The sequence below is a fragment of the Brachyhypopomus gauderio genome, unplaced genomic scaffold (genome assembly GCF_052324685.1).
Source record: "Brachyhypopomus gauderio isolate BG-103 unplaced genomic scaffold, BGAUD_0.2 sc50, whole genome shotgun sequence".
NCBI classification, from domain to species: Eukaryota; Metazoa; Chordata; class Actinopteri; order Gymnotiformes; family Hypopomidae; genus Brachyhypopomus; species Brachyhypopomus gauderio.
In genome coordinates, this window is record NW_027506875.1 from 1,769,746 (window position 1) to 1,780,686 (window position 10,941).

General features: G+C 42.9%; 1 protein-coding gene across 1 annotated transcript; it reads left to right on the forward strand.

Annotated features, from left to right (window-relative positions):
• The first annotated feature begins 214 nt into the window (after positions 1-214).
• On the forward strand, positions 215-10,204 carry LOC143487833 (15-hydroxyprostaglandin dehydrogenase [NAD(+)]-like). Its single transcript, XM_076987056.1, has 8 exons — positions 215-769; positions 1,346-1,451; positions 1,878-2,001; positions 2,797-2,903; positions 3,120-3,216; positions 3,533-3,609; positions 4,378-4,541; positions 9,920-10,204. Exons 1-8 carry the CDS (start codon positions 726-728, stop codon positions 10,056-10,058), a joined length of 858 nt encoding a protein of 285 aa, XP_076843171.1. The 5' UTR covers positions 215-725; the 3' UTR covers positions 10,059-10,204.
• The last annotated feature ends 737 nt before the right edge of the window (positions 10,205-10,941 follow it).

Consider the following 10,941-nt stretch of genomic DNA (forward strand, 5'->3'; position numbering starts at 1 on the left):
TGTCCATAATTGTTTATCAAATATCTGATTGCATTTAATAAACAAGTAGGAGATCCCTGGTATTCAGAAAGATGCTAGTTGCCTGTCCCTCCTGTGTACAGTACCTCTGTGTACTTGTGTTAGCATTCACATTTTAGCTGCCTGCTTGCAGCCTTCAACACTCAAAGGTTGATCTGTGTATTCTGACTTGTTGGTCTTGAACACACATGCATTAATACACAATACACACACACATACATTAATATGGAGGAATTTTGTTCATCTGAACAGTTAGTGTGCACGGACAGCACATCCAGGGAGTCCAGACTCCATTACAACACTGTGTGATCTGGGTTTTATGAACTAGCTAGTTTAGTTTAGTGAGTAAATTCTTTGTTTGTAAATGTTAGTTCTTACTTTGAGAGCACATCAGATTAAAGAGATTGTGTCTGATGCAGAGGGATCAGCACAGACAATAATGTCAAAGTTCTTTGTTTACGTTTAAGCTGTGAATGTGTACAGTTAAGCAGCAACTCACTCACGTCTACTGGAAAACAAACTACTGGAAGCTTAAAGTTCAATGAAACAGCGGATGATGGTTGTGAAACAACTCTGAGTGACAGGTAGGCCCCGCCCTTCATCTGCCTACATTATGGCTTCCTTGGTTTGGCAGGTTAATGGCAGCCAGCCGAGAACCAGAGTTCTTAATGGAAAATGAAGTCGTTTGAGATTTTGGCCCTGGCACTATGTTGGTGGAGAAGTGTGAAGTTACATCGATTTACTGTGACCTGTAAGCACGCCTCTCTCTGTTCTGTTGTGTAAACATCGCCCCCTTGTGTTCATTTATTGGAGCAGCAGGTTCTCTCTCTCTACCTGCAGATGTCTAGAGATTACCAGGGTACCTCATTATTTATCAAGAGATTATTTATCAAGATCTTTAACTCAGGACCGATCTGCTATGTTTCTTATGAAATAACTTATTATTTATTATTTCTTATGAAATAATAGGGGTAAATATTTATTCTCTCTTACCCATACTGCATTGCATTACACGTTTTTATCAATGTTGCAGTATTGGGAACTATTGTGTTGGGAATCTGTCTTTGTCTGCAAAGCTATACAGAGTTGAACACTCATTTATGGGTTGAACTCCTCCCAAAACACCTCCAATAACTCCAATAACTCCTATAACTCCTCCCATGTGAGTGACTTTTGTAATACTGTCTTGCACAAGTGTTACACGATCCATTGAATTCTGGAAGAAGCACCCACTTCATGTATGTGTGATAGAACAAATACAATAGGAAATTGTGCAGGATTTGAGATTTTGTTTTCCAATACGTAGGTATATCCTTTACTGTTTAAGATCTTTGTTGACAATGAGTTTGAAGGACAAAGTTGCCCTGGTGACTGGAGCAGCCCAAGGGTTGGGGAGAGGATTTGCTGAGATCCTTTTGAAAAACGGGGCGAAGGTATGAAACAACTCTGTAATGTTGTTGAACAAGTATGCTCAGGGACAGCTTTTTCCCAAGAGCCATCACTGCACTGAACAACATGTAAAAATAACAGCAACAATAATGTAAATTCTCAAACCCATGTGCAATATAACAGGTGTGCAATACTTTTCCATGTGCAATATTATGTAACATATACTGTAAATATCTTATGTGCAATATTCAACATTTATCACAGAAATAATCAACCAGAACTATTTTGTAAATGTGTCACTACTTTTAACTTGTCGTTTTATGTCATTGTGTGTATTTATTCGTCCCAACAAGCACCTTGGAGTAGAATCATATTTAATTCTAATGCAATTATAATGACAATAAAGGTGATTCTGATTGTGAAACCCCAGATGCGCCCCAACTCGTAACTCTCAGATATACTCTGTGTAGGTCGCTTTCCTGGACCTCAATGAAACACTGGGCAAAGATCTACAGGACCAATTTAATGAGATTTATGGATCAGACAGGACCCAGTTTTATCCAGGAGACGTCGCCTCACATCAACAGTTTAAAGGTTTGTTTATTCTTTCTTTGTCTGAATTTGGCAAATTTATAGTGTGACTGCAGGTAACAATCAATAGTGACAGGGACATGGAGATTGTGGAATTATGGAGAACAACTCTGACTGGTCACATGACTCTTGTATAAAGGAGGATGCCAGTAAAACAAACATAAAAACTGATGGCCCTGCAAACATCGAACCAGACAAACACAGAGCACCATTTATCTGCACACCATCACTCTGTTAGTGTACAGCCCAGCAAAGTAACAGTACATAAGTTGGAAGAAACTCAGACTACAGAAATCTTAATGTTTTCCTCAGTATGTTGACAATGGTTCTGACCATCCTCACAAACTTATAATGTCTTTTTTAATGTTCACTTGTCTAGAGGAGTCCAGACTAAAAATGTGGTCATGTGACTTGAGTAACTCTCTTGTGAACACTTGTGTGGGGTGTGTGAGTGTAGTATATCAGCCCGATCAGACAGAAACATATTTGACAATGATTCTACTGAATCTAGTAGAAACTTGGGCTGTAATTGAGCTTATTTTGAAAAAAGCAGGTTAACAAGGTACTATTACTATTTTATAGTAACAAAAACAAGGTACTTTTATACTATTTTATGTACTATTACTTTTTATATAATTTCAATTCAAGCAAAGCAGAATTTGCCGTAAACTATATCTGATGAGTAAAGACACGGAGGAACTGTTGAAAATGTTGTGTAAACCACATGTAGCTTTTACCTACAGATAGTTTCAAACAATCATAAAAAGATTAATCTCTCTTTTGCTTTCTTCATTACAGATGTGTTCCAGAAAGTCCTCCACAAATTTGGCCGGATAGACATAGTCTGCAACAATGCAGGCATCCTGAATGAAAAGGACTGGGAGAAAACTGTGTCCATAAACTTAGTAAGAATTTGCTTTTGAATTTGACAGTGTAACTGAATTCTGATTCATATTGGACCTGTTTTAGGTTGCTGATTAAGCCTTGAAAAGGTTTTGAGCACACTCTAGTGGTTCAATCTGGTCATTACATTGAGGGCAGTGTGGAAACAGCAGGTGATGTTTGATGTACAGGGCTGTGTGCTGAGAGTGAGTGTGTAACACTGCTGTGGTTTATAACAGAGTGGGGTGGTGAGGGGGACCTACCTGGCTCTGGACCACATGAAGAAGCAGAGGGGCGGACAGGGAGGGGTCATCGTCAACGTAGCATCACTGGCAGGTACGGCAAGCAGGAAGATACATTATTCATTGTGTGAATCAGGAGCTGAAATTATTCAGGTATGATGGTGTAATATAGCATCAATCAGGAACCAAAAAAAAATTTGACTTGTAATTCATGTAGACTGAATTTTGATTAGTTTAAAATGTAATTAATGCATTAAGTAATAGAGGTGAAAGCCACTCAATATGTCTCATGAAATGATTCCAATTTTGAACTTTTCATAAACCTTTGACAGGCGTTGTGATACATGTCACTACTTTGTTAGAGATGTCATATGTGCTACAGCTTTGTTACGCATCATGTATTGCTGCAGGTCTGATTCTACTGCCAGGAGGTCCTGTCTACACAGCCACCAAGCACGGTGTGGTAGGCTTCTCCCGGGCGCTAGCGGTACGTGCTCTCTGGTGTTTCTTCTTCTACCATATACAGCATGTAGTCCAGTGACCCTTCACAGCTCCTGAACACTTCCTGTGTTAGTGTGCTGCTCTTGTATGTACAGATATCTCAGCGCAGTGCTGCTTGACATTTAGTGTTAGGGACCACCGTGCTGATACGGCCTATCACGTACAACTGATAAATAAGCTGGAATTTTGAAATAATCCAAATGTACACAACTGGCTTCATATTCAAGGGAAGAAAGTGAGTGTGTGATGACTGGTAGTCTAAACTGATAGGTCATCATTCAGCTGTACGGGGTTCAGCCATCACTCCAGCTGAGGTGATCACAGGAGTTGGGAAACTCCTCAATGGAAGAGCCCTGTGATGGGCAAGTAAACACCTACAACACGAGATTAAAGGGTGTTTATTTCTGCTGTAAGGAGAATTACAGAGGAACCTATTAATATGAGATAAGTATAAGGACTTATAAGGACTGCTAGGGAGAGGTGTTTCTCAGGAGGATAGGGAGGGAACGTTAGGTCCAGAGGTGTTTTCTGGAGGGGTGGGTGTTATTGGGTAGATGTTGTTCAGGTCAGGGATTTCTACATATGCAGGTTAATGTTTACGGGGAAGGGCCATTAAGGGCCCCAGCTTAGAGAATCTTGATAATGTATGAAGCTTTTTCTGCACAATAATGGAACCATGTGTCTGTGGTCACAAACAAAAACACCCACAGGAAGGGTTGATGTACCTTAACTCCTTATACTGATGTGTCCACAGGTGACCTCAGAAGTGGTTGATGCTGGGGTGAGGATCAACACCCTCTGTCCTGAATTTGTGCGGACGTCTCTTCTGGACTCCTTTAAGTCAGAAGAGAAAGCTGGACCATTTACCAGCTTACAGGCTGTAGCACAGTCTCTGCTGGACAAATTCTCTATTATAGAGTAAGTGTGAAATATTGCCGATGCAGATGGTATATATATATATATATAGTGCCAAATGTATTGATCAGAATCACTTCCATGGCAACAGGTGTATAAAATTAAGCACCTGGACATGCAGACTGTTTTTACAAACATTTGTGAGAGAATGAGTCTCTCTCAGGAGCTCAGTGAATTCCAGCATGGAACTGTGATAGGATGCCACCTGTGCAAGAAATACAGTCATGAAATTTCCTCGTTCCTAAATATTCCACAGTCAACTGTCAACTGTATTATAAGAAAATTGGAAAATGTTTGGGAATGATAGCAACTCCATGTAAACTGTCGGAGTGGGGTCAGCAGATACTGAAGCCTCAGTAACTACAGACATCCAAACTTCTTCTTCTTCATGGAATGGGTTTCCATGGTTGAGCAGCTGCATCCAAGCCATATATCACCAAGTGTGATGCAAAGCGTCGGATGCAGTGGTGTAGAGCACGCCGTACCTCAATATGCACATATTTTAAAAAACGATTAAGAGGGATAAACATCAGGAATGGAGTTCAAAGGGATAAGACATGCGATCAAGTAGGACTGGATTATTTTTTCAAAAACCACAATTGTTGAAGGATGTTCTGGTACTGAAGGGACTGAGGTAACTGAGGGGATCAAACTGAGTGGCTAGTACAAGTCTTATGAATCCTGATTCAACAGATGAGCTGTACCATATAGCAAGAGCCTCAATAGGAAGTTGTGCTACATCCGAGGGGTCATTACTTGCCCATTGGCAGATATCAAAGCCACCTTCAGTCAGGTCTTCTCTCATCATCACAATGAGCTCTGTAGCTTGGACTGAGGTCTACAGAGATCTTAAACGGGACTTCAGGACTGAATCCACTCCGTCTTCATCTGCTCTAGGGTGTGTTTGAACATGTCTTTGAAGTGAATCACTAGCACAACAGGGATTACATGTTGTACCAAAATGTTGCCATTCATAGGCCAAAGGCACTGAAGTGGTCTGATATCTCCATAAAAACCTGGTAAAAGTCTATGAATGGGAAAGAGTGTAATCTGGTGAAACGTTGCCTTAATGTCTCCACTAATGGCAATCGAATGTTCACAAAATCTGAGAACACCAAATCAGTGTGGGACATGAAGAACGTAATCCCTGTATGAAAAGGAGAAGTTTAAAAGAATATGGTACTTTTGACTGTGTTCAGTAAGGTGATGGGGTACATACCAGGACACACGATAGTCTGTTTCTTTCTCTAAGAGGAATAAAGAAATGTATCTGTCAGCCTCTGGATTTCCTTCTTATAGGTTTCACTCAAGTGAGGTTTTCATTTCACCCTTTGCTCTGCTCTTTAAAGCAGGGGAGGATGGCCCCTTTGCCCAGGTTGACAGCATCTGAACTGTCCTAGCAGGGGAGTTGCATAACATTGTGTGCCATTCACTTGCCCTATGGTTGACTCCTCATCTGGCAATTTAGCGTCCTTGTGTCCTGTGTGGATTGATTAGTTTCCTTCTCATTCTTGTAGGGCAAGACATCAACTTGCCATAACTATTTTGCATTCTGCAGGAGTTCTCTGGAGGTAGAAGTAGAATAAACATGCGCTTTGCTTTTGGCCCAGTCTTGCACTTAAGACTCCTTTATTCGACACATATGGGTGTATGACTGTGTGGCACATGTGTGTGTGTGTGGTATGTTTTATAAGACAGAACAAGGACAAATACAAACATAAATGTCTACAATAGACTAGACGCAAGTACAGGCTAACTTGAGCGTCACATAAGTAACTAGACACTGGTGAGTTGTTTCAAAAATGAGTACAAGCAAAACACAACGAAAACCTGAGAACAAGTAAATGACTTTTGTACAGCCGCCCCCAAATTTGGCATGCAAATTTGACCACTAGGTGTCTGTGGTGTCCTGAGGAAGGGCTGGCAACTTAATGAGGCAAACAACTGGGAGAGTGTTGTAAGGCACTAATACAGCATATACCCCACCGTTTCTCAGTGCGTCTTCCTGTCTTTACAAGCATAGGACCAAAACAATCGACCCCTGTTGAATAGAAGGCGGATTTGAACAGCCTCAAACTGGAGGGGGTAAATCTGACATTCCTGGAACTTGAGGGCTCCCTCTCCATTTCTTACAACCCCCACAGTTATGTTTGGGATTAAACGCCTCTTAACCGCCTCTCTACCTCTCAGGAACCAGTTCCTCCAGTGAAAACACGCTCTGCTCCAGGGTGGTGCAGCTGGTAGTCATAATGCTGATTCAGAAGCCTGGAGGAAAAGGAGATGCAGCACATCTGGGCTGAGAACGTCACAACATCTACCTCCAACATGGATCAAGCTGGAAGTGTGATCATGTTCAGGGGCTACTGTAAGCACTCTGCTGGTAGATGGGAAGGCCTTACCAGCTTTGAGTAGCATCACCTCGTCAGGAAAGCTCTCCATCTGTGCATTTCTGAGGAATGCTAACTCAACATTGTGATCTGCAGTGGGAGAGGTGTCACCAACTGTTCGATCGTGCAGTAGCTTCCTGTAGTTCCAAGAATGTGTTAAACTGCTGAACATCTGGGATACCTAGATCATTGTACCAGTCATCAAACCACAAAACACGGTAATAGTAGTCCAGGGTTGCGAAGATACAGCCATAACAGGGGAGAATTTCGGGTGGTGAGAGGGGCCAGGGCAATGGGTTGATCCTTTATCCATAGCTGGTTAGGCAGGAGGTGGCTGTCCCAGGGTGGATAGCAGGAAAGGCTCGTCTCTCCACGTCTCAGTATTTCTCGGGTAGGCAGGCAACCTAGGCAGCCAAACTAAATTCTCCCTGAAGGTCATCTTCCTGATTACCTGCTCCTTCCCACACAGGGACTGTCAGAAGATGGCTCTCGCCTAGTTTTCAACCTAGACTTAAGGGTTGAGACTGTGTCAGTGGGGGTTCATAATAGGAGATAAGTTCCTGGAGGTAATCACGAGCAAGCCTGTGCAGTGCTTTATAAGTCAGTAGAAGAACTTTAAAATCAATACAGAATTTTACTGGGAGCCAATGCAGGGCTAATAGGACTGGTCTGATATGATGAAATTTTCTAGTTCTAGTCAGAACTCTGGCTGTGGCATTTTGAACTATTTGAAGTTTATTTAGATTCATATATGAGTATCCTTACTATGAGTATCCTTACTTACTATCCTTATCCTAATTGTAAAGCGCCTTGGGTATTCTGAAAGGTGCTATATAAATTTAACGTTCATTCATTCATTCATTCATTCATCCTGACAGTAATGAGTTACAGTAGTCTAATCTGGAGCTAACAAAGGCGTGTATCAATTTTTCTGCATCATGCTGTGATAATACATTTCTTAGCTTGGCAATGTTGTGGAGATATAGAAAACATTTTCCTTCCCTTCTGCTATCCAGTGTGCGTTCGCTGGAGAATAAAATGGATTACCTCAAATTGGACCTAATTACACAGAGAAGGGTGTGACTGTAATGCTATCATTCTCACAGAGACGTGGCTTATTAATACTGTTCCGGACAACACCATCCAAGTGGAAGGGGCGTTCCTCATTTCACGAGGACAGACGTTTTGTGCTCAGCGGTAAATCTTGAGGAGTGGCCACTGCTCTAAGGAATTTTTACCGTACTATTTCTATCCGTACTATTACCTAGGATGAATTCTGTGATCAGATGCAAAGCACTTTTGTAAGTCGCTCTGGATAAAAGCGTCTGCTAAATGCCGTAAATGTAAATGTAAATGTGCAGCTTGTGCATGCGGTGTTCAAGTCCGGGGATAAATATGCTCTTCGATCTGCCAGGGCCAAACTAAAAATCATAGCACAATTCGCAGACACAAAGAGCCCTAGGCACCTGTAGCAGTCAGTCTCCAACTTTAGACCAACACACCCACCATGTGAGGACAATTTGGACTTCCTCAACAGCACTCCACCTATGCCGGGCTCATCTGGAAAACAAGAATAGTTACGTGCGGATGCTATTCATTGACTTCAGCTCTGCATTTAACACAGTCATCCCTCAACATCTGTGAATAAACTCAGCATCAGCATCAAACTGTGCAACTGTATACTGGACTTTCTCACTGACAGAACATACACAGTAAGAGTTGGCAATAATTCCCCAGAGACCACCATCATGAACACCGGGGTTCCCCAGGGTTGTGTACTGAGCCCCCTGCTGTTCACACTGAATCTGCAACTCAATATCAGCAAAACCAAAGAAATAACAATAAACTTCAGGAAGAATCGCATGCAGCGCACCCCTCTCAGCATTAATGACAGCACTGTGGAGTCTGTGAAAAGCACCGACAATGCCTGGGCATGTGGATGTTCTCCTGAGGAATCTCCTCCCAGACCTGGATTAAAGCATCAGTCACCTCCTGGACAGTCTGTGGTGCAACATGCCATTGGTGGATGATGTCCCAGATGTGCTCGATTGGATTCAGGTCTGGGGAACGGGCAGGTCAGTCCATAGCATCAATGTCTTCATAATGCAGGAACTACTGACACACTTCAGCCACATGAGGCCTAGCATTGACATGCATCAGAAGGAACCCAGGGCCCACTGCACCAGCATATGGTCTCACAGTGGGTCTGAGGATCTCATCCCAGTACCTATTGGCAGTCAGGGTACCTCTGGCTAGCACATGGAGGTCTGTGTGGCCCTCCAAAGAAATGCCTCCCCACACCATTACTGACCACCTGCCAAACCGGTCATGCTGGAGGATGTTGCAGGCATTCTCCATGGCTGTCATGTGCTCAGTGTGACCCGGCTCTCATCCGTGAAGATCACAGAGTGCCAATGGCGAATTTGCCAATCTTGGTGTTCTCTGGCAAATGCCAGTCGCCCTGCACGGTGTTGGGCTGTAAGCACAAGCCCCACTTGTGGACGTTGGGCCCTCATATCACCCTCATGGAGTCTGTTTCTGACAGTTTGAGCAGAAACATGGATATTAGTGGCCTGCTGGAGGTCATTTTGCAGGGCTCTGGCACTGCTCCTCCTGTTCCTCCTTACACAAAGGAGGAGTTAGTGGTCCTGCTGCTGGGTTGTTGCCCTCCTACGGCTCCGCCCCCTCCATGTCTCCTGGTGTACTGGCCTGTCTCCTGGTATCTGCTCCATGCTCTGGACATTGTGCTGACAGACACAGCAAACCTTCTTGCCACAGCTTGCATTAACGCGCCATTGAGCAACGTCTGTGGGTTGTAGACACCGCATCATGCTGCCTCTATGGTGAGAGAACTGACAAAATGCAGAAGTGACCAAAACATCAGCCAGAAAGGATGCTGTAATATAGATTCTGCATGTTTCTGTGTGTGTGAGACAGTTTGGTATTTCTTAGCTTGTTTTGCCTGTGCCTGTGAAACATTGTGTCTCCTAACAGAGTGGAGGAAGTAGCTAAGGCGTTTCTACTGCTGGTGCAGGATGAGAGTCTGAATGGAGCAGTCCTCACGGTGGGACGTGATGGAGCTGCTCTTATGTCCTTCCCCACAGAGCTGCAGCGAACTCCAGTAGCACTGTAACACCTCACCCACACTTCAGTGTGCAGGAGTGAAGCTAGGCCTGACTAGCTACATGTGTTCCTGTGAACTGTTCATTAAAGATAAAATGTATCTCAATGTGTGCGAGTATAATCATGACAGTGTCAATAAATACTTTTTGCTGATGAAAGAAATGTGTCCCTAATTGTTTATTAAATATCTGATTGCATTTAATAAACAAGTATAGCACCTGTTCCCTGTATATGTATAGCACCTGTCCCTCCTGTGTACAGTACCTCTGTGTACTTGTGTTAGCATTCACATTTTAGCTGCCTGCTTGCAGCCTTCAACACTCAAAGGTTGATCTGTGTATTCTGACTTGTTGGTCTTGAACACACATGCATTAATACACAATACACACACACATACATTAATATGGAGGAAGTTTGTTCATCTGAACAGTTAGAGTGCACGGACAGCACATCCAGAGAGTCCAGACTCCATTACAACACTGTGTGATCTGGGTTTTATGAACTAGCTAGTTTAGTTTAGTGAGCAAATTCTTTGTTTGTAAATGTTAGTTCTTACTTTGAGAGCACATCAGATTAAAGAGATTGTGTCTGATGCAGAGGGATCAGCACAGACAATAATGTCAAAGTTCTTTGTTTACGTTTAAGCTGTGAATCAAATCAAATCAAATCAAATTTTATTTATATAGCGCTTTTTACAACAGTTGTTGTCACAAAGCGGCTTTACAAGTGCCGAGTCCTAGCCCCCAGTGAGCAAGCCAAGGGCGACAGTGGCAAGGAAAAACTCCCTAGTTTTTTGCATGAGGAAGAAACCTTGAGAGGAACCAAGACTCAGGGGGGGAACCCATCCTCCTCTGGCCGACACCGGTCACCATGACAACAACAACAACAATTTA

What these genes read in the sequence shown, in the direction of transcription:
- LOC143487833 (XM_076987056.1), top strand. Translation starts at nt 726, where the DNA reads ATGTTGGTGGAGAAGTGTGAAGTTACATCGATTTACTGTGACCT. An exon ending in ACATCGATTTACTGTGACCT is followed by an intron (nt 770 to 1,345) that starts GTAAGCACGCCT and finishes TTACTGTTTAAG; the next exon opens with ATCTTTGTTGACAATGAGTT. An exon ending in CAACGTAGCATCACTGGCAG is followed by an intron (nt 3,217 to 3,532) that starts GTACGGCAAGCA and finishes GTATTGCTGCAG; the next exon opens with GTCTGATTCTACTGCCAGGA.